At 33.4% G+C, this 23,075-nt stretch overlaps 1 protein-coding gene across 10 annotated transcripts in view; it reads left to right on the top strand.

Annotated features, from left to right (window-relative positions):
• LOC137035587 (bromodomain adjacent to zinc finger domain protein 2B) overlaps positions 1-23,075 on the top strand; it is a 120,710-nt gene that overhangs the window by 77,899 nt on the left and 19,736 nt on the right. For 5 of the 10 annotated variants that reach the window (XM_067409020.1, XM_067409021.1, XM_067409026.1 and 2 more), the window contains 17 exons: positions 788-1,138; positions 2,061-2,544; positions 4,331-4,600; positions 5,447-5,501; positions 7,233-7,341; positions 7,430-7,531; positions 8,843-9,056; positions 9,295-9,387; positions 9,460-9,521; positions 9,697-9,762; positions 14,408-14,473; positions 15,150-15,194; positions 15,442-15,474; positions 20,218-20,283; positions 20,412-20,552; positions 20,724-20,978; positions 22,738-22,961. In XM_067409020.1, coding sequence (XP_067265121.1) covers positions 788-1,138; positions 2,061-2,544; positions 4,331-4,600; positions 5,447-5,501; positions 7,233-7,341; positions 7,430-7,531; positions 8,843-9,056; positions 9,295-9,387; positions 9,460-9,521; positions 9,697-9,762; positions 14,408-14,473; positions 15,150-15,194; positions 15,442-15,474; positions 20,218-20,283; positions 20,412-20,552; positions 20,724-20,978; positions 22,738-22,961 — 2,636 coding nt within the window. The remainder of the gene's footprint in view (positions 1-787; positions 1,139-2,060; positions 2,545-4,330; positions 4,601-5,446; positions 5,502-7,232; positions 7,342-7,429; positions 7,532-8,842; positions 9,057-9,294; positions 9,388-9,459; positions 9,522-9,696; positions 9,763-14,407; positions 14,474-15,149; positions 15,195-15,441; positions 15,475-20,217; positions 20,284-20,411; positions 20,553-20,723; positions 20,979-22,737; positions 22,962-23,075) is intronic. The other 5 variants (XM_067409028.1, XM_067409022.1, XM_067409027.1 and 2 more) reach the window with 3 other exon arrangements.

Here is a 23,075-nt window from a genome sequence, read left to right as displayed (position 1 = left end):
AAATGAGATGCGTTTTAAAAACAAATGCTCATCTTGCACTGCTCTGCGATGCGCCATGCATTACGTAATACCGAAGTACGGAAGTACCGATCCAGTGTTTACAAAGCGAACGTCCAAAGACTAAGTCAAATGGCCTTTACAAAATACAATGATGTCTGACGATTTTGAAGTTAAAGTTAAAAAATAAGATGGCGTTTTTCGCACTACCGCAGTACTTACGTAACCACCTACGTCAAGAAGTGCATGGTGCATCACAGAACAGTGCAAGATGAGCATTTGTGGTTAAAAAGTATATATATATATATATATATATATATATATATATATATATATATATATATATATATATATATATATATATATATATATATATATATATATATATATATATATATATATTATATTATATATATATATATATATATATATATATATATATATATATATATATATATATTATATTATATTATATATATATATATATATATATATATATATATATTATATATATATTATATTATATATATATATATATATATATATATTATATTATATATATATATATATATATATATTATATTATATATATATATATATATATATTATATTATATTATATTATATTATATTATATTATATATATATATATATATATATTATATATATATATATATAATATATATAATATTGACATGGGGGTGAGCAAATTATCAGGAAATTTGAATTCTGAAGTGAACTCATCCTTTAAGTTAATAACTTATTTATAAGTTATTTCACTCTCGTCCCAGCCGCCATCACACATCCAGGCCTTCAGGCCCAAGGAGGAGCCCAGCACACAAACCAGTGTCATCCAGGCTACAGGTCAAGCAGCCAGTGCAAAACCGCTTGAATTAGTCACACAGCGGCGCATAAACCAAGACGCACCGTCCCTTAAAGACCTGCCTCTGTCCTTTCCGAAAACCATCTCACACTCCTCCTCTCCAAAACCACCTTCCCTCACCCCATCGCCGAAGCCTCTGTCTCCGTCTTCCTCTCCCACACCGCCCTCCTCAAAATCCACTCCTCTGCATTCGGACCATCTGAAGAAGTGCAAGAATTACCTCGACGAGACCATTATCAACATCAGCAAACTCAAACAGGTGACACAGTAAATTTATCTATATGACTAATCAAAAGATTGGTGTCAGTGAGATTTTTGTTTTATTTTTTAAATCATTTTATTCAGCAAATGCATTAAATTGATCAAAAGTGACATTTATAATGTTAATATAAATGCTGTTTTTTTTTTTTAAATTGTAAATCATAAAAAAGCTATGGAAGCCCTTTATTTATCTCAGAATTCTGACTTTTTAACTCGCAATTGTGTGTTTACATCTCACAATTGCGAGTTATAAAATCAGAATTCTGAGATATAAAGTCGCAATTGCGTGATATAAAGTCAGAATTGCGAGAGAAAAAGTCAGAATTGCGAGATATAAAGTCACAATTGCGTGATAAAAAAGTCAGAATTCTGAGATGTAAAGTCGCAATTCGTCTTCTTTTTTTTTTTTTGTGGCTTTTTTTTTTTTGTGGCGAAAACGGGCTTCCATAAAAAGCAGCAAAACTGTTTTCATCATTGATAATAACAAATGTTTCTTGAGCAGCAAATCATCATATCAGAATGCTTTCTGAAGGATCATGTGACACTGAAGACTGGAGTAATGATGCTGAACATTCAGCTTTGATCACAGGAATAAATTACACTTTACTATATATTCAAACAGAAAACAGGCATTTGAAATTATAATAATATTTCACAATTTTTACTGTATTTGATTAAATAAATACAGCCATGGAGACTTTCTTACCACTTTTTATCGGTAGTGTATATCATACACATAATTCAATTCTCAGCTTGACTGTTTATTATGAAAACAATCTTCTACATTATAATAAAAACAATATATTTTAAATATTGATTTGAATATATTAGTTGCATATGTGTTCCTATATTTGTGTGCATGAAGGCAACAATGAGTCACAATGAATGACAGATGAAGTAATTGCTCTCTGTCCCATCAGCCGTCACTACCTCAGGAGCCGAACAAACAGGCCTTTCCTCCACCGTTGAGAGATGCACAGGAACCACAGAGCAGCCAGAAACTTCCATACGGTCCGATCCTCCCGTCTCTTCCTATTGAGAACCACCATCCCAGCGCAGTGCAGGACGCTCCTCTGGCCCTGATTACCAAACATCGCTGCCAGAGCGCACGTGTCCCTGATAAGCCACTGCTGGCTGCCACCAGCCCCGCATACAACACCCCCATCAACCTCACCACCACGGCGGCCAGAGAGACGGGTCGGACCGCTACCTCACCTGGTCCGACTCTGAGAGCAGGCCGAGGGAAGGGCTGTAAAATGACACAGAGGATGGTGAAGAGAGAGAGACCGTCATTGGTGGAGAACTTCAGGGGGGCGGAGTCTGACCTCCCCGACAGTAAAGACTCTGATGACTCATTAATGGAGGATGAGGATGAAAATGACATTTCAAACGACAGTCTCTCAGGTCAGCCTGAAGATTAATCATTCAGAACATATATTTATAGAGGTCATGTCATGAATTTTTGCTTAACCTCTACAGCAGTGGTTCTCAGACTTTTTTAGAGTGGAGGACCCCCTGAAGCATTTAAAGGGATAGTTCACCCAAAAATGAAAATTGATGTTAATCTGCTTACCCCCAGTGCATCCAAGATTTAGGTGACTTTTTTTCTTCAGTCGAATGCAAATTATGATTTTTAACTGCAACCGCTGCCGTCTGTCAGTCAAATAATAGCAGTAGATGGGAACTTTAACATCTTTCTGCGTAAGGTGCAACATGTAAGAATTTTGCAGTAAAATATCCAAAAACCACTAGGCCAGTGTTATATATTTTGTTCACTTGAGTACTTACAATATCCCAAATGTTTGCAACTATTTGTAAATCGTGAGAAAATTGCAATTTTAAGCAAGGCTCCGGGACGTGTGAGGAGTCGCCTGTCAGTTGCGTCATACCCGCGTCACCCTCGGTTTCCGGTTTTATTTTGTAGAAACCATGGAAACACCAAAGATGCTTTAATATTTACATGTTTTAATAGACAAGGGAACAACTGTTTTGATATATTTATAGACAGAAAACTAATTATTGTTATATAGCTCAACATGTTTAGTCTTATTGTTTAAATCTAATTTTCTTGATGTTTTGCGAGTCTCATGCTTTACCATGCCTCAGAGAAAAACACTATTTTGTCAAGTAGCTAACATAGCATAATCAGATGCAGCTTTATTTTTAGTAACAGTAATACAGCATTTTCTCCATCATACAATACATTTTAAAATTAATTGCATGCCATTTATCAACACAAGCCATCCAGCATTTAATATGATATTGTAAAATGGATCTATCTTACTGCAGTGTGTAACAGTGTCTCACAGCAGCCGTCGAGAGAACGCACAGAGTAACGTTATAACATCATTTTCAAAATGCTCAAATGTATCTAATATGATAAACAGTGCTGTGTTTCCTCATACTCATGACCGGAAAAGCGGAAGCGGCGCCGGCGGCTGTGTCATAATAAAAGTCCCGCTGCTCGTGAGGCGTGTGTTGATCAATCGCTCCAGCTCCTCGTTCAGCTCCACAACACTCGCTCCTGCTCTTCTTCATACTACAGTAACGTTAATAATCACATCCATGAACATGATTTCTTCCTGAGTCCTATCCCGTTTGTTTCCACCGGCTGTGAGGTGAAGACCACGTCCCAAGATTCCGCTCTCAAACTTGCCGTCATCAAGCTACACCTTTGTTTTGAATAGGCCTCTAGCGACCTCTAGAGGACAGAAATCTTAAATAGTGCACCTTTATGGGAAAATAGCTACCCCTTTAAATTGATTTTCCGCTGTATTTTTTTTACCTTTATAAATACCTTTTTAAAATTAAATTATGTTTTAAATAAAAAGGTTCAATAGAAAAATATGCATTAATGGTAAAAACTAAGTGATACTTTTAAATATTAAACTAAAACCACCAGTAGGTGGCGGTAAGTCACTGTCTTAGTGAGTGAGTCATTGAGTCATTCATTCATTCAGTAACAAAGCAAATGGCTGCATTATGAATGGCTCATTGAATCATTGACTCTCACGATTCGTTCTCGAAACACCGCTGTGTGTTACAGGGTTTTTGTATCGAAGAGAGTTCTTAAATCGTGCTCAGTTTTAATGTTATTTTAGGGTGGTGTAGAATTAAATGAATGGCAAAACTCAGCATTTTGTTCGCATAATCCCTCACGTACACTCTCATGTTGTTTTCTCTCCTGCAGATTCTGACAGCAATTTAGACAGTGATTCTGATGATGAGAATGGTAAAGATGAAGAGTTGGAAACAGATTTAGAAATGGACAGAACGCCACTCAAACTCACCAGTTCCTCAGCATCTGTACTAGACTCCTCCCACAGCACTAGCCCCGCCCCTCTCAATCTACAGGTTCATAAAACACCTGTCACAGCCACACCAACCATTGTGAACAACTCTGGAAATTCAGCCAATCACAGCCCATCTTTTTCATCTCACAGTGTGTCCGCACCCCCAGGTATTGTAAATTGTTCGAATTGTGACATTTATCCACAAAAAAACAATGTAATATTTGTTTTTTTGTTGTCATATTTTTGTCAGTTTGCTTAAATTGATATTGTGATTTATATTTTTCATCTTGTCTTAATTAAATTAAAGGATTAGTTCACTTAAAATTGACTCAGAATTCAATTTCCCTGATAATTTACTCATCCCCATGTCATCCAAGATGTTTATGTCTTTCTTCAGTTGAAAAGAAATGAAGGTTTTTGAGGAAGACTTTCCAGGATTAACCACAAATGCTCATCTTGCACTGCTCTGTGATGCGCCACACATTACGTAATCACGTTGGAAATGTTATTTTTTTAGAAAATGGGCGATGGTTTCTCTAGATAAGACTCTTATTCCTCATCTGGGATCATGTAGAGCTCTTTGAAGCTGACATTTGGACCTTCAACCCGTTGAACCCCAGTGAAGTCCACTATATGGAGAAGAATCCTGGAATGTTTTCCTCAAAAAACCTTCATTTCTTTTCGACTGAAGAAAGAAAGACATGAACATCTTGCATAACAAAATTATAGTAACCAAGGGACTGATTGGTTCAAAAATAAACACTATTTAAATATCAGTATATTGTGTGTACTAAACAATCATAAAGCAAAGAAGAATGTATGTTCGTGAGGTGAAAATGAGGATTCGTGTCATTCAGCTGACTCTAAATTCCTTCAGGAAACAGCATGTGGCGCACTTAAGCGTGTTTATATTTTTCATATGAAAATCTAATCTGGATTAAGAGTTTACTTTGACTTTAAAGTTACAAGTATAAGTTTTTGTCATTTATATTGCTTATCTACCATGTCCCTAGGGAAACGGAGAAGAGTCACAGATGAGTGTGCACTACGCAAACCTCTAGAATATGGGTGAGACGTGACTTTAAAGCCATATCATGTTACACTGACCATTCATTTCTTTTGATTAGTGCTATCACACATTTGCAGGCCCAGAACAAACTTGCTTTTAACACAAATTTGTTTCTAACTATGCATGTGTGAATGCGGTATGTGTCAATCTACTAGATGGCGTTATTGTAAACTGTCTTCTACCGTTTGAAGAGAATCTCTGAGTAAGTCAGCATGTTTAAAGCAGCGTCCATTTAGCAACAGCTCATCTGGTTTAACGACAGACATTTGAAGGACACTCTATCGCCCCCTTGAGTACAGAGGTTTGTTATTGCCACAGAAATGCAAGAATCCACCAACAAGATCATCAACAGCCTTTTATCTGCTGCAGCTGCTTCTCTTTAGAGAGAGAGAAAACGTTTTGGGCAATGTGCTTTGACTTGACTTTGAAAAAAACACAATAAAACCATCTGAGGAGGCAATAACTTATAATACATAATCATATTAATCATATTTAACTCCCCCTGTGGTGAAAATCAAGTTTTTAATGTTGTTTATATGTCTGTGATGTTTTTAATATGCTTTAAGACAAACCATGTACAAAATCATAAGTTAACATCATTGCTGAGTATTTTCTCTTTAAAACTGCTGTGAAAAAAGACCGTCTCAAAAACGTGGTTTGAAATCGCTGGTGTTTAGGGTTACCTTGTAACCAATCACGTCAATGTGTGATCAGAAACAAATTGATCTCCGAACTGGTGTGAGCAAGTGGAGGCGGGGCTAATTTGCATATTCATAGGTTGATGTATACTAAATGACGCAAGGGTGTAGAGTTACATTGAACAAGCTATTTTAAAGCATTATGAAATATTTTTTAAAGGAAAAAATGTTTAAATGTGTAATTTTGGTGATCTAAGATCAGATTTAAGGGATACATTTATTGACTACAGGGGGACTTTAAATATATAATCATATTTATTTAGATTCTTTTTAAAAATTCCTTGAACAGAAACTATAAGATCCGAAATAGTTACAGTTTGATACATTTGATACATTTCCACTAAAACCTATTAAAAGACACTTAATATTCAGTAATATTTTTCTTTTGAATGCATTAATACTATTGGATGAGAACAAAACGTTACTTGAATTATGCAATATCAAGCAGCATAACAGACTAAAAATAACTGGAAGCTGGAAGCAGCACTCTTACGTAAAAAATAAGGTGGATAAAGCACCATATATAAATAAATGTGACTTAACTTGACTAAATGTGGTGGTCACACTCTAGTTTGGGAAACACACTTTCACTATTAACTATGACTTTTGCCTCAATAAACTTATTAATAGTTTATAATAAACTTATTAACTGCCTATTAATAGTTAATAAGGTAGTTGTTGTAGTGGTGAAGTTTAGGATTAAGGGATGTAGAATATAGTCATGCAGAATAAGGCATTAATATTTGCTTTTTAAGCACTAATAAACAGCCAATATGCTAGTAATATGTATGATAATAAGCAAATGGTTAACAGTGAGAATTTGTCCCCAAACTAAAGTGTTACCAATGCAGCTAATAAAACACCCTGTCCTGAAAACATGGTGATGCTAAAGTTTCTAAAAGGAATAGAAAATGTAATGAATGGGTTTTCCTGCCACTTTCCAGCCTACAAATGAGTGACTTGTAGTTGTCTCATTTATGCATGACTTCACTTTGAGTCTGTAGCATGGAATTAAACTCTTTGTGTTTGCAGATGGCAGAGAGAGACGCGCATCACAAACGTGTCTGGACGTTTACGGGGAGAGGTGGCGTACTATGCTCCGTGCGGCAGAAGGCTCAGACAGTACCCTGATGTCATCAAGGCAAGAGAAGTTGTGTTCGACCGGTGTGGGCTTCTTCATGACCGATGCTCCTGCCTTTCTGTTAACCTCATGTTCTCACCCCTCACAGTATCTGACCAGAAACGGAATAAGCGACATTACACGTGATCATTTTAGCTTCAGTGCTAAAATAAAGGTTGGCGACTTCTATGAAGCCAGAGATGGACCACAGGTAATTATTTTTCACTGTTTATTATAGTTTTACTGTAATAAACATTGTAGTGTTGTATATCTGTGAAGTGTTTCTTTTTTTTCTTTTTTTATTAGAGTAATATTATTATATACTAATATAAAAATAAATAAGTAATATAAGTATAAAATACTAATTTGTTATTTTAATATTAATAGAATCTAATATTTATTTGAATATAATAAATAAATAAATACATAAGCAATCTAAGCAATAATAATAATAATATTAATAATAATGATAATAATGATAATAATAAATGAATAACAAGATATAATTTAGATATTATAATTTTTATTTTACTGTTATTACTACTACTAAATTGTTAATATTTAAATTAATATTAATAATACTATAAAAATATTCTCTAAACAATGTTGTTTTCTGTGGTGTTAAAGTCTAAAATATAATAACATAAGCCATCTAAGAAATAATAATAATAAATAATTTTAGATGATATTATTTTTTTACTCCACTATTACAACAACTAATACTACTACTAATAATAATACATATAATTATAAATAATAAATATAAAAATAATTATTTATTCTCTGAACAATGTTGTTGTCTGTTGTGTTAGTGTTTTAAATATTAAATAAAAAATATAATAAATAAGCCATCTAAATCATAATAATAATAATAATAATAATAATGCATGAATATCATAACTATGTTATACTATTTTTTTTACTTTATAACTATTTTAGATATTGTATTTTTTTTACTATTACTACTACTAATACTACTACTAATTATTATTATTATTATTATTATTATTATTGTTGTTGTAAAATAATGATTTATTCTCTAAACAATGTTGTTTTCCGTAGTGTGAAAGTGTTCGTTTTTAATAAAAAAATAAAATAAAATGAGCCAAAATTGTACATATTATTATTATTTATTATTATTATTATTATTATTGTAAAAAAAATGATTTATTTTCTAAACAATGTTGTTTTCCGTAGTGTGAAAGTGTTCGTTTTTAATAAAAAAATTATAAAATGAGCCAAAATTGTACATATTTTTATTATCATTATCATCATCATCATCATCATCATCATCATCATCATCAGTTTTATTCTATTATTACAAATACTACTACTAATAAATAAAAGATAATAAAATAATATTTATTATTTATAATTGTATATTTAAAAAAATTCTCTAAACAATGTTGTCTGTCGTGTTAAAGTGTTTTAAATATTAAATAAAAAAATTATAAAAGAAGCCAATAAAATTAATACATTTTTACCTAATAATTTATTTTCTAAACAATGTTGTCTTCTTCAGGGGTTACAGTGGTGCGTGCTGAAGGAGGAGGAAGTCATCCCCCGTATCCTAGCGATAGAAGGTCGGCGGGGTCGTCTGAAGAGTCTTGACCCTTTGAGCAGTCCTGCCGGTGACCCCGCTCGCTCTCGCAGGAAAGGCCGAGCGCCTGACGAGGGTGAAGCTGATGTTCTCAGCACCTCTGAGGCCAAACTACTGCGCAAACTGGAGGCTCAGGGTACCGCTTCTGAAACTAAAACATTTCTAAAAATCTTCATTTCAATTTGCTATGTTTTAAAAGATTTAGTTCACCCAAAATAAATGCACATAGTTTCACTCTTTACTGCAATTCTTCTAGTTATTTATAATGAGTCAGAAGTCTTGCACATTCAAGGAAAATAGCTTAAGGTGGATAGTTGAACTTGTATAGAGTTTCTGATGATGGATTAGTTCTAAAGATCTCCCGTATCTGACAGAAATCGCGCGGCAGGCGGCTCAGATGAAGCTGATGCGTAAGCTGGAAAAGCAGGCACTGGCACGAGCGGCCAAAGAGGCCAGGAGACAGCAGGGTGAGCTTGAGCTTTATAAGATGTTTCTGGTTTCTAGTACACTTTCTAAATCATTTTCCTTTGAACTTCCAGCAATCATGGCAGCGGAAGAGCTGCGGAAACACAAGGAACAAATGAAGATTCTCAAACAGCAGGTCAGAAATCAGCCGATGCGATGCTTTCTCATGTCGTTTGTGTTTGTGCATGCACATCGTTGCTTTTGACACTTCAGATAAGCATTTATTTTTATGTATTGATGCATAAAATGCCTGTGGCTTCACATTTTATCAATGAAAAGTCATTCTCTGACATTCCTGGCTTTTTCCACAGGAAAAGTTCAAGAGAATCCAGCAGGTCCGTATGGAGAAAGAACTCCGTGCTCGGCAGATTTTGGAGGTACTTATTAAAAAAGTTTAAATACACTAAAATATTATAAATGTAATACAAATGTAAATTTAAAACAATTTACTGTATATACACTATTGTTCAAAAGTTTTAGATTTTCTTCTGCTCACCAAGGCTGCATTTATTTCATCCAAAATACAGCAAAAACTTACATTTCAAATAACTGTTTTCTATGTGAATATATTTTAAAGTGTAATTCATTCCTGTGATCAAAGCTGAATTTTCAGCATCATTACTCAAGTCTTCAGTGACACATGATCCTTCAGAAATCATTCTAATATGATGATTTGATGCTTTTGATGTTTGATGCTTTGATGTTTTTCAGGATTCTTTGATGAATAAAAAATTCAAAAGAACATAATTTATCTGAAATAGAAGCTTTTGTAACATTATAAATGTCTTTACTGTCACTTTTGATGACTTTAATGCACGCTTGCTGAATAAGCATTAATTTCTTTCCAAAAAAGCTTTTGGTTACACTTTATTTTAAGGTGTCAGTATTACAGTGTAATTGTATATTTAAGTACTGAGTAATGACAATTAACTACATGTACTTACTATAGGGTTATGGTTACGATGAGGGTTTGATTTAAGGTTAATTGCACGTAATTATGCATAATTTAGTTATTACTACAGTAAATACATGTAACATATGTAACAATGACACTGTAAAATAAAGTGTTACCAAGCTTTCTAAAAGTGTATGTATACAAAATGGTATAATACAAATATAAATTAGATATGCATATATTTAGAATTAAATACTTAAGTATTATAAATTAAATATTTAAGCATACATGCAAAACTAACATTTTAGTTTAAAACTATTTGAAATGAAGTGGAAAGTGATTGAAAAGCTGTCAGCTTTGTCATGATGACTTTACGGTTATTTTGAAGTGTGTGAAGTAGTAGTAATAATAAATGAGGTGTGTCTGAACTTTAATCAGAAGAAGTTTCTGTCAATTTTCAAACTGATGGGAACAGATTGTTTATTCCCTTTGTCGAACAGGCCATTCCAGGATGACACACAAGTTTTAACAGAGAAAGAGCGACATGCATCATAATCTGAACATCATGCCAGCCAGGGGACAAAAACAGTCCAACCCTCTCCATTGACTTGTATTGTGTGAAGCTGCCTCCTTGTCATTTCTGACTTATAACAAAAAACAGAACAAAGGGTGTACAGCAAACAAGCTAAAAAACACAGAACTAAGTTTTTAAAAGCTGTCAACCCCCTCAAAAAAACAAGTGTTTAAGGACACAAAGTAGATAGAGGCAATTGAGAGAGTGCAATGTGTCATATTACTCTGAGAACTACGCCAATTGGAGGGGAACGTAACCGGCGAAAGGAAACAATATATAAAAATGATATTTGGGTAACACTTTATTTTAGGGTCTTTTGCTTATTAGCATGTATATTACTAGAATATTGGCTGTTTATTAGTACATATTAAGCACATATTAATGCCTTATTCTGCATGACCTTATTCTACATTCTTAATCCTACCCAATACCTAAACCTTAACTATTAATAAGCAGTAAATTAGGAGTTTATTGAGGGAAAAGTCGTAGTTAATAGTTTATATGTTTTCTCTGTACTAAAGTGTTACTGACATTTGGATACTTGACTTAGCAGTGACAATGTTTACTGCACACGTAGGCAAAATCCCCCAATTTATCCATTCTTCCTGCTGATGCTTCACATTTTATTGCTTGTATCCACTTTTGTCTCCTTAAAGACTGGCTTTTACTGTTCATTTGCTTATAAAAACTTAGTTCTGGGTTTTTTAGCTTGTTTGCTGTACACCTTGTCACATAGCAGCTTTTAGACACTGTTCTGTCTTTTGGTATAAGCAAGAAATGACAAGGAGGCAGCTTCACGCAATACAAAGTCAATGGAGAGGGTTGGATTGTTTTCCCTCCCGGTGTGGGTGTGGCCTAAATGCGCTCTGTCTCTATATTAGGAGAAGATTCACCAACATGATCTTTCTGTCAAAACCCTGAAACATCTTTTATCACATTGTGCTGTGAGAAACCTTTTTTAAAACACTATTGAAGTAATTTTTAACAAAGTTAAACCAAATATAGTTTTTAGGGATGCACCGATACCATTTTTTAAGGACCGAGTACGAGTACCGATACTTTTTTTTCTAGTACTCGCCGATACCTATGTCTATACATTTATTAATTTATCTCTCTCTCTCTCTCTCTCTCTCTCTCTCTCTCTCTCTCTCTCTCTCTTTTTTTGGGCGATGTTGCAGTTTTCCAAGCACAACACAGTGAGACTAATGAATGTAGGACAGCTTCTTTATTATTACTCTGATGAAAAAAGTAATAATTTTTATGTGCTTGTCACAAACTTAAAGAACAAAAATTTCACAGTGTCCAATAACCTTCAAAGAGCATAATTACCAATATTTATATATAATTGTTGTTATATAAAAAGAAATTTACAAGCAAATTACAAACAATACAACAAATACTATAGAGATACAAATTAAATAAACCTGTTTTTCAGATACAGTAGGTTTATTTACCATGGATACATTTATTTAAAGGTGCCATCGAATTGAAAATTGAATTTACCTCGGCATAGTTAAATAACAAGAGTTCAGTACATGGAAAAGACATACAGTGAGCCTCAAACTCCATTGTTTCCTCCTCCTTATATAAATCTCATTTGTGTAAAAGACCTCAGAAAAACAGGTGAATCTCAACATAACACCGACTGTTACGTAACAGTCGGGATCATTAATATGTACACCCCCAATATTTGCATATGCCAGCTCATGTTCAAGGCATTAGACAAGGGCAGCCAGTATTAACATCTGTATCTGTGCACAGCTGAATCATCAGACTAGGTAAGCAAGCAAGAACAACAGCGAAAAATGGCAGATGGAGCGATAATAACTGACATGATCCATGATATCATGATATTTTTAGTGATATTTGTGAATTGTCTTCCTAAATGTTTCGTTAGCATGTTGCTAATGTACTGTTAAATGTGATTAAAGTTACCATCGTTTCTTACTGTATTCACGGAGACAAGAGAGATGTCGCTATTTTCATTTTTAAACACTTGCAGTCTGTGTAATTCATAAACACAAATTCATTCTTTATAAATCTGTCCAACAGTGTGTAATGTTAGCTTTAGCCACGGAGCACTATCAAACTCATTCAGAATCAAATGTAAACATCCAAATAAATACTATACTCACATAATTCGAAGCATGCATGCAGTATGCATGACGAACACTTTGTAAAGATCGATTTTGAGGGTTATATTAGCTGTGTGAACTTCGTTTATGCTGTGATAGAGTCCAGACCTCGGGAGGGGGCAGAGAGCACGCGATTTAAAGGGGCTGCAGCCTGAATCGGCGCATTTCTAATTATGCCTCAAAATAGGCAGTTAAAAAAATGTATTTAAAAAAATCTATGGGGTATTTTGAGCTGAAACTTCACAGACACATTCAGGGGACACCTTAGACTTATATTACATCTTGTAAAAGAACGTTCGATGGCACCTTTAACATCTTTTGTTGTTTTATTAACATTAATGACAAATATTTAATTAGGCTACGGTCTCTTTAAGACTGAATTCATGGATACTGACACACATTCTGTCAGTTATGTCACGTGAGGTATCAGTCTTTGGTGATACTGGCATCGGTGCATCCCTAATAGTTTTATAGTTTTTATCAAAAATGGAAAAAAAAACCTGATATAGATTTATCATAAATTTTCTCGCCATGAAAATAGCCACAGAAGCTGGCATGGCATTAAAAAACAAACAAACAAACAGGTTTCAAATCAGGTAAAGCATAAAGACACACATGTCACCACTGGATTTTGTCACAGACAGTGGCACTAAAATTTAAATAATATTCCTCCTAAAGCATCCACATTAATCTTTCACATGTTAGGACAAGCAGTTAGCTTGTTGACTATAACACGGTCAGTTAATGAACCCTAACTGCCTTCGACAGAGTGACTACTGCAATATTTTTAATGTGAATTTAGTTTATTCTTTCAGAGTTTAAGGTACTTTTAAAGCCCTGCTTGTGTTTTCCCATTTTAATTTACTGGGATAAAAGTGATTGTCATCTTGATTGAAGCACAAGCTTGTAATATTAATCATTCGTTTCTTCCAAGAAGAGTTCAACAGTCTAATACAGAAAGCTTTGAGTGTTTTTTAATCGACTATCTAGTAATGAATATGAAGTTGTCTCGAGGGTTGGTTGCCAACATCAACATATTTCTTATACTATTAAATCTGCTTCTCTATAATGACACTTAGATTTAAAAATAATGTTTCCTTTGACTGGGACAAAATCATCCTTTAAAGCCATTTCAATAAAAAAAATAAAATAAAAAAATGGTATGTCTATCAAATGTCATCAGAAATCTGAAATCTGAGGGAAAAAAAAAAAAAAAAAAAAAAAAATATATATATAAATATATATATATATATTTTTTTTTTTTCTTCTTCTTTAAAACTCACATTATTTAGTTCATACTGTACTACACATTTAAACACTTACTGGTGAAGATATATAACTTGTGTCAAATAATTTCTTATGTTAAATTTAATATTGTATTATGTATTAAGTGGTATAACTTCTGTTTATGTTCACAGGCTAAAAGAAGAAAGAAGGAAGAGGCTGCCAACGCCAAAATACTAGAAGCTGAAAAACGAATAAAGGTTTTTATTTTAGTAATTAATGCATTTTATTGATTTACTGAATTGTTAACTGCAAACATTTTCTCAGTATCTCTACTCTATGTTTGGATCAACAAACCCAGCCGTTGGTTTAAATTTACCATTTATTTTAAACCTGTTCACGTCATTCCATGTTTTCTCCCATAGTTTTCTAATTGGATAAACTTAAAATATAGTCAGAACAGTGCAGGGTGAGATATTACGTTACTCGTAACAAAAATGCACCTTGTTGGTGGTTTGATTTTATAGATAACAGCGATAATTGTTACGTTTGAGATTTAATTTTTCTAATGATTCACTTGAAATATTTGGTTTTTATATGATTAGAAACATTATAGGTACAAAAAATGTGCCTTTAATAAAAAACAAAAATCTGAAACTGGACTAATGCATGTTTTTATACCCATTTGGGTGTATTTCTGTGAGCAGATTGAGTGAGACCCGAGACGGCGGCGATACTCCGTTTCTCATTTTACATTAACACTCAGGTGCCCCGCGACGGTACGCCTGTCAATCAAAACCCAGCCATTTCAATATACTGCAGAAATAAATGGAGAAAATCCTATCGGTTTATGACACCCCTCCATCTGCATCTCTTTCCCTCACCCATCTCACTAATGGAAATAAGGCAGTAATTTATTTTTATCTCTGTCTGAAGGAGAAGGAGCTCCGTAGACAGCAGGCCATCATCCTGAAGCACCAGGTATGAGCAGACACAAACACTGTTTCACTGAAGAATGCCTCAAGTCTCTGCTGCTTTTATTCTTTTATATGATTATTTTAAAGGAATCGTTCAGCCAAAAATGAAACTTCTTCTGTGTTATCTGTCAGAATGTTGTTTTTTGGCTCAACTGTTCCTCTAAATGCATTATGGGAAATCACTCTAATGGGGATTTGTATACATTGATTTATTTATTTTTGTTCTTGCCTTTGCCAACTCTCTCTGCCAGGAGTTGGAGAGACATAGACTAGATATGGTATGGGTATGTTTACTTTTGAACATCTAACTCATTGTGAAATGCTTGATTCAGGTGTTTTGCTCCATGTTGCACATGCAACTTACTGCTTGGACTCACATTCCTCTTGCATGACGCCTGCATCTGCTTTCATCTGCTTGCCAAAGAGAGAGAAATAGGCTCTTTTCCAAAACCTTGTGAGCTGCCTATTTAGGCAGCATTTTAAGGCATCATAGAAACAAAGCTTAAGCCTTTTAAAGTCCCCCTGTGGTGAAATCAAGTTTTAATGTTGTTTATATGTCTCTGTGTTGTTTTTAATATGCTTTAATACAAACCATGTGCAAATTCATAAGTCAACACCATTGCTGAGTATTTTCTCTTTGAAACTGCAGTGAACCAAAGACGGTCTCAAACCTACTGGTTTAAAGTTTCTGACGTCACAAACTACCTTGTGACCAATCACATCAATGTGCCAGAGGGCTTTAGCATAACATTAACTGACCGAACAAGGGAGTCTCAAAAAAAGGTTATCCCGGTGTATTTTTCTGCTAATCTAAAAAATCGGGCAAATTTAGCGATATAGCAAGTGTATGATATATATTATGATGTTATGATGAACTTTCTCCACCGATGTTCAGAGGTGTTCAAAGCATTTCTAAGGATACTGATTGTTAGAAGACAGCTGAATAGGAACATGGTTTGTGTCACATTAGCAGCTGTTTGATAATGTAGTTAAGAAAAAGGCTAATCATATTAATTACTGTTATGTGTCCGACGACAACTTTGTAAAAAGCGATCTCATTGTGTAGCGTTGACCTCAATAAGTTGACTGAGTTGATCTCTGAGCTTGTGAGTGGAGGCGGGGTTAATTATCATATTTAGGAGTATTCATGTATATTAAGCTAAAAGCCTATGTGAAATGCCATAGAGGTAACATAATTGTTCAGACCCTTTGCATCACAGAAATACATTATATTTTAAAGAATATAATAGAATACCATTATTTTAAATTGTAATAATATTTCACAGTATTGCTGTTTTTTCTGTATGTTTGATATACACCATGATGAGCTTGAGACATGATCACACAGCCTACCTGACTGAAAGAGCTCATTATTTATGCAGGTCATTAAAGGTCATTATGCGAATCTTTTGTCTTCTCAGGTGTGAATCACAGCATTATTCATGATGATTCACGCCTCCACACATACTGTGTTTCTTGACAAAAGTGTCTTATAAAAACTAAATCAATATATTGTTTTATATGAACAAATAGGCAGAATAATTTTTACATCATTTTGAAGCAAAAACTCTAGTCTACAACCTCCAATACTCAGAAGTCTTGTGAACACAGATTTTTTTTTTTTTTGGCTTTATTTCAGTGACTTAAGTTTTTTGTTTTTTTCAATAACCACGCATAAACGTTATTCCTTCAAAAACACAAACATGTACATACATGTTCCTCACATTATTGTAGCCTAGTTTGTGCTGAATACAGTGTAATGACACTTTTGTCATTTATATGTTTATGAACAACTGAAAAAAGCACAAATGTCAGGGCATGTCAACTCCTCCAGGGCCCCAAAATACTCAGACGCCTGAGGGTTAAATGAGGCAAGGGTGTAGAGTTACATTCAAGCTATTTTAAGGCTTCAAGAATATTTTTTTCACAGGAAAAAATGTTTAAATATGTCATTTTGGTAATCAAGGAAAAAACTGATTGACTACAGGGGGACTTTAAGATGTTCTTAGACAGCATTGCATATATTGTTTACAGTCAAGGAAATCCCATAATGCATTGCTAGCAGAATGCATTACAAAATGAGAGAAATTCTAGTGAATTATAAGAGCATTTTGAATATAGTTGATGCAGTAGTGTTATTTTAGCATTATTTATATACTATTTTAGTACACTAAAAAACAACCCAAGTTGGGTTGAAAATGGACGAACCCAGCAGTTGGGTTAAATGTTTGCTGGCTTAAAATGAACCCAAAATAGGTTGGAAATGAAAAATCAGACACATAATAACTAGAGGCAACAATAATAATCAAAAGGTGATCATTTATTAATAAGCAATAAATTAATCAATGTTTATTGTTTAATTATTATTAATTAAACATTGATAAATGTTTATTTATCAAACACATTAATAAATGTTTATTTTCAACATATTTTGGGTTCATTTTAAGCAAGCAATACAGTAATTTTAAACATTGGTTGGGTTAAATAAAACTACCCAGCAGGTTGGGCAAACATTTAACCCAACCGCTGGGTTTGTCCATTTTTAACTTTTTTTTTTTGTGTGTATTTATTCAGATTTTGCAAAAATTACATTTTAATTTTAGTTTTGTTATATATTTCTATTTATTTTTATTTCATTTTTTTTTTTTTTAGTCTTTGTAATTTTATTACTTCAGATTAAAATATTAGCCAAGGCAACACTTCTAATTTCTAACTTATTTTTCTTCTTATATTTTATTTTTTCAGATTTATTTCATTTAATGAAAACCATTTTTAATAGTTTTAGTTAAATATAACAACACACATACAGTACTGAAAAGTTTTTTTGTGGAGTGCAAGTTATATGAAAGACATAGAGGGTTTAATTTCTTTTAGGATGCTCCGTTAAAAGGCAGCTCACTGTTTTGGAACTGAGTCATAATGTAAATATCTGTTAACTGACATCAGTCACAAGATTTCCACCTGTGCCGGTGGAAATTGGATTGCGTGCGGCGACCACACTGCTTCATATCATCAACTCTATATCATAAACATTCATTATGATTCTTGCGTGTTTTCATTTGTTTGTGATATTGAAGAACATCCTGCCCCTGAAGCGTCTGTGTTGTTTTAGATTTAAAAAGGACAATAAAATAATTTCCTAAAGATCATGGGAAAAGTATAAAGTGTCACTCAGCAGCTGAAAAAGTTTTCCGTCTGGATCGTTGTTTAACTGCTTTAAAGTCTCTTGCGTCTTGTTTAAATCTTGATATACTGAGACTCGTTCAGTCTCTTCCTGTCTGTCCTGCCCGTAGAAACCTGAAGCCTAATCTGTAACACCTGGAATAACTCCAGAGCTTTCTGCCAGATGTTTAGGAACTGACCAACTGATCTGTGATAGTCTTCAGGCCCGTTCACAACAAGAACGATAACTGTAATGATTACTGTAACTCTCTCCGCGTCTACACCACGCTGTTGCTTTAAATGCTCGAGCCCTTCAAAGCACGATGGATTCTGATGGATTCTGAGTGTTCTGAAAGTGATTCTGACGATATAGTTTCTCTGTGCCGTTAATTAGAGTGATCTTTAGATCTGTACGGTTATAGTTCTGGTTCTTGTGTGAACGGGTCTTCAGACGGACTCGTCTCTGCTGCGTCTCCTTCACACTTCTGCAGTGTCAGCATTCAGTGCGTCTGCCATCATGTGTTTCGTTCTTCCTTATTCTTTATTATTTTATTTATTCATATTCTTTCATCTTCACTCTGTATTGTATTATTTTGTTCACTTTCTCTTTTGTTTTTATTTCTTCTTTTATTTGATGTTCTGTTTGTTATTTTTTTGCACTTTTTTGTTTGTTTTTCTCTTTTTTTCATTTTGTATCTTTAATTTTTCGTTTTTGTTCTTTGTTTGTTTCTTTCTCTTTCTTTCTTTCATTTGTTCTTTCTTTCTTTTGTTCTTCCATTCTTTTGTTTGTTTGTTCGTTTTTCTCTTTCATTTGTTCTTTCATTTGTTTGATTACTACTTTATTTCATTCGTTTGTTCTTACTTTTGTTCTTTCATTCACTAATTTGTTTGTTCTTTCTTTCATTCTTTTGTTCTCCCATTCGTTCATTTGTTCTTTCTTTCTTTCTTTCGTTCTTTCTTTCTTTCTTTCTTTCTTTCTTTCTTTCTTTATATATTTTTCTCTTCCATTCTTTTGTTTGTTTGTTCGTTTTTCTCTTTCGTTTGTTCTTTCATTTGTTTGATTACTTATTTCATTCGTTTGTTCTTTTTGTTCATTTGTTCTCTTTCTTTTGTTCTTTCATTCATTAATTAGTTTGTTCTTTCTTTCATTCTTTTGTTCTTCCATTCGTTGGTTTGTTTGTTCTTTCTTTCTTTCATTTGTTCTTTCTTTATTTTGTTCTTTCATTCATTAATTTGTTTGTTCTTTCTTTCTTTTGTTCTTCCATTCTTTTGTTTGTTTGTTCGTTTTTCTCTTTCGTTTGTTCTTTTTTCATTTGTTCTTTCTTTATTTTGTTCTTTCATTCATTAATTTGTTTGTTCTTTCTTTCTTTTGTTCTTCCATTCTTTTGTTTGTTTGTTCGTTTTTCTCTTTTGTTTGTTCTTTCATTTGTTTGATTACTTCATTTCATTCGTTTGTTCTTTCTTTTGTTCGTTTGTTCTCTTTTTTGTTCTTTCATTCATTAATTTGTTCTTTTTGTTCTGTCTTTTGTTTCATTATTTAATTTTGTTTGTTTGTTCATTAATGTGTTTTATTTTGTGTGATTTCATTCTTTTGTTTTCTTGCTAATTCATTCATTGTTCTTTAATTTTTTGTTTTTATTTTTTCTACCTTTTTAAACCTTTCATTTGTTTTGTTTGTTCACTTATTTTTTCCATCATTTGATTTGTTCCTCCTTTCATTGCATCTTATTTTAATACTTTTTATAATTCATTATTTTGGTTATTTTGTTTTATTTATTTGTTTTCTTCTTTTGTTTGTTTTTTGGCTCTTTCCTGTGTAGTTTTGTTTCTTCTCTCGTTCTCTAATGTCTCAGTGTTTGCTGTAGGAGCGGGAGAGGCGTCGGCAGCATGTGATGTTGATGAAGGCGATGGAGGCCCGGAAGAAAGCTGAGGTGTGTTATACAGCTCCTTTTATCAATTCATCGTTCTCTTTTACCATCATTCTCTTTCCATTCTCCTTCCTTTTGCCTCCTTTACATTTCCTCTTATGCTTCATCTCTCTTCAAAAATGTTTCTGCAGGAGAAGGAGCGTCTGAAACGAGAGAAACGAGATGAGAAACGACTGAACAAGGAGCGCAAGCTGAAGCTCAGGCGGCTTGAGCTGGAAATGGCCAAAGAGCTGAACAAACCCAATGAAGACATGTGTCTGTCGGACCTGAAGGTGAATCACACAGAAAATCCTTTTTATGCACAAGCAAATTTAAAGATTCATTTGTGCATTATTAGTGTATTAGCACCACATACACATGTGCATACAATCATAAAAACTAGGGAAGAGATGAGTCTTGAGGTGATTACATGTACTTTTTAAAATAATTGCATCCATGTGCAGCCTCTTCCAGCGCTGTCACGGATAGCGGGTCTGGTGTTGCCGGGCGGATGTTTCTCAGACTGTCTAATGGTGATGCAGTTCCTGCGCTGTTTTGGAAAGGTCCTGGGGTTTGACCTCAGTGCCGACATGCCGTCACTCGGCGCGCTGCAGGCAGGGCTGTTGAATGTGGGTGACAGCATGGGCTGCATCCAAGACCTGCTGGTGCGGATGCTGTCTGCTGCGGTGTGTGACCCGGGACTGCCTCCAGGACACAGGGTGAGAGGAGAGATTTGTCTGGATTTCTGCTCTGAACACTCCTATTATTGAGTTCACATGTTTGCCGCACAAGTGTTGTGTTATTTCAAGCATTTAAGCAGAAGCCTTTAGATCAAAAGATTTTTGAGAACATGAGAAACACAGATTTGCTTTTATTTACTTACTTGTCATTTACAAAAAGCAAAGCAGTAATCAATGGAAAACGGCCTGAAATTGTTAATGAAATATTTTATTTATTATATAAAAATATATTATTTTGATATATAAAAATATTTTTACTTTTATAAAAAGAAAACCAGTAATTAATGGGAAATTACCTGACATTTTAAATTATTTTTTATTTATTTTAATATAATGACTTTTATTTACTTTTGCAGCAAGCAAAGCATTAATCAGTGGCCTGAAATTGTTCATGAATTGGTTATTTTTCTATTTATTTATTTAAATATTTTTATTTATTTTAATTGTATTTACATTTATTTAACGGTAATTGATGATAAAAAAAAAAATGTGTATATATATATATATATGTATATGTATATATATATATATATATATATATATATATATATATATATATATATATATATATGTATATATATATGTATATATATATATATATATATATATATATATATATATATATATATATATATATTTCCACATTAAAGACATATGGAAAACCATATATTGCACCATACACTTGACAAATAATCTAATATTTAGATTATATATATCTTTGTATTAACAATACTATTTTTTGATTTTCACTTTTTATTACACTTTTTTTTTTTTTTTTTTACATTGCTTTAAAAAATGAAAATTACAATTAAAAAGTAAAAAGCATATTTTGTGTTATTTCTGTCATTAATAAATGTTCAGTTGTTATAATTATTAAAAGACACCTTTTTGGATCATTAATCAACATGATTTGATCACATATTTTGTCATTTTATTTATTTTGCAGTAGTGGCCAAAAGTTAAAATTCAAATCTTCACCCTTTATTTAAATGCTATTTGAAATGTGATTTTGTAAGCAGATTGCGTAGTTGGATTCAATTGTTTTATTTGTGATAATAACACAATTTCAATTTCAATGTATTTATAAAGCACAATTAAACACAACCACAATGAAACATGACAATTTGTGCCGACATCATTTTTATTCAGGGTGTCATAGTATAAATTATACATGCAAAACGAGAGAACCAATCAAATATTAATAACTGATTATGCTGTAGTCAATGTATGCTTTTTCCTGTAAGCTTTTTGTTTTTCTATGCATTTTTTCCTCTTCATATTTAAAAAATATTAAATTTTCTTCATATTTTGATGGTTTAATTGAACTTAAAAACAAATATCCCCTCCAGACATCACTTTCAGCCACTACTGTATGTTGATTTATTTTCTTATTCAGATGTAGTAAAATCAGCACAGTATAAATGTAAAAGTCTGCCTGGTTCTACTGTATTCCCGATCAGTTCCTGCTGCTCTTCTTTAAGCGTGGTTTTCTTTGTGGCTTCAAGCTCAATATTTCCAACAAAGAGCAAGAATTCAGTTCAGCCCCTCAGCAGATTTTCTGTGCTAATCTCACAAGCGTTGACAGTCTTAATAAAAAGCCTTTTGCTCCCCCTAAGAAACTCCTAAATTAACTGACTTAACCGTGCCTTTCAATTACCTTGATAATTCAGTCTTGCAGCCTTTGTCACACCAAATTCCTCATTGTATCACTTTGTTCTTTTGTTTGGGAACATTCCAGGCTAAGACTGCTCTGGGAGACCACGTGACTAACGTTGGCTTGAACCAGGACAATGTTTCCGAGGTGCTACAGATCTATATGGAAGCTCACTGTGGACAGACCGAGTTGGCGCCGCTGGCCGAGAGCTTGAAGACCAAAGCTTTCCAGGCCCACACGCCCTCTCAGAAAGCCGCTATACTGGCCTTCCTGGTCAACGAGCTGTCCTGCAGCAAGACTGTGGTCAGGTGCGCTCATTTCACTTCATTAGATCTGCATGCTTATGGTTGTAAAACTGATATTGACAAAAAAAATTGATGTAAAAACAATTTTCACTCATAAATTGATAGTAAATTTTGCAA

This window comes from Chanodichthys erythropterus, chromosome 14, assembly GCF_024489055.1.
Source record: "Chanodichthys erythropterus isolate Z2021 chromosome 14, ASM2448905v1, whole genome shotgun sequence".
Classification (NCBI taxonomy): Eukaryota; Metazoa; Chordata; class Actinopteri; order Cypriniformes; family Xenocyprididae; genus Chanodichthys; species Chanodichthys erythropterus.
This window is presented reverse-complemented; position numbering and strand designations above follow the sequence as displayed.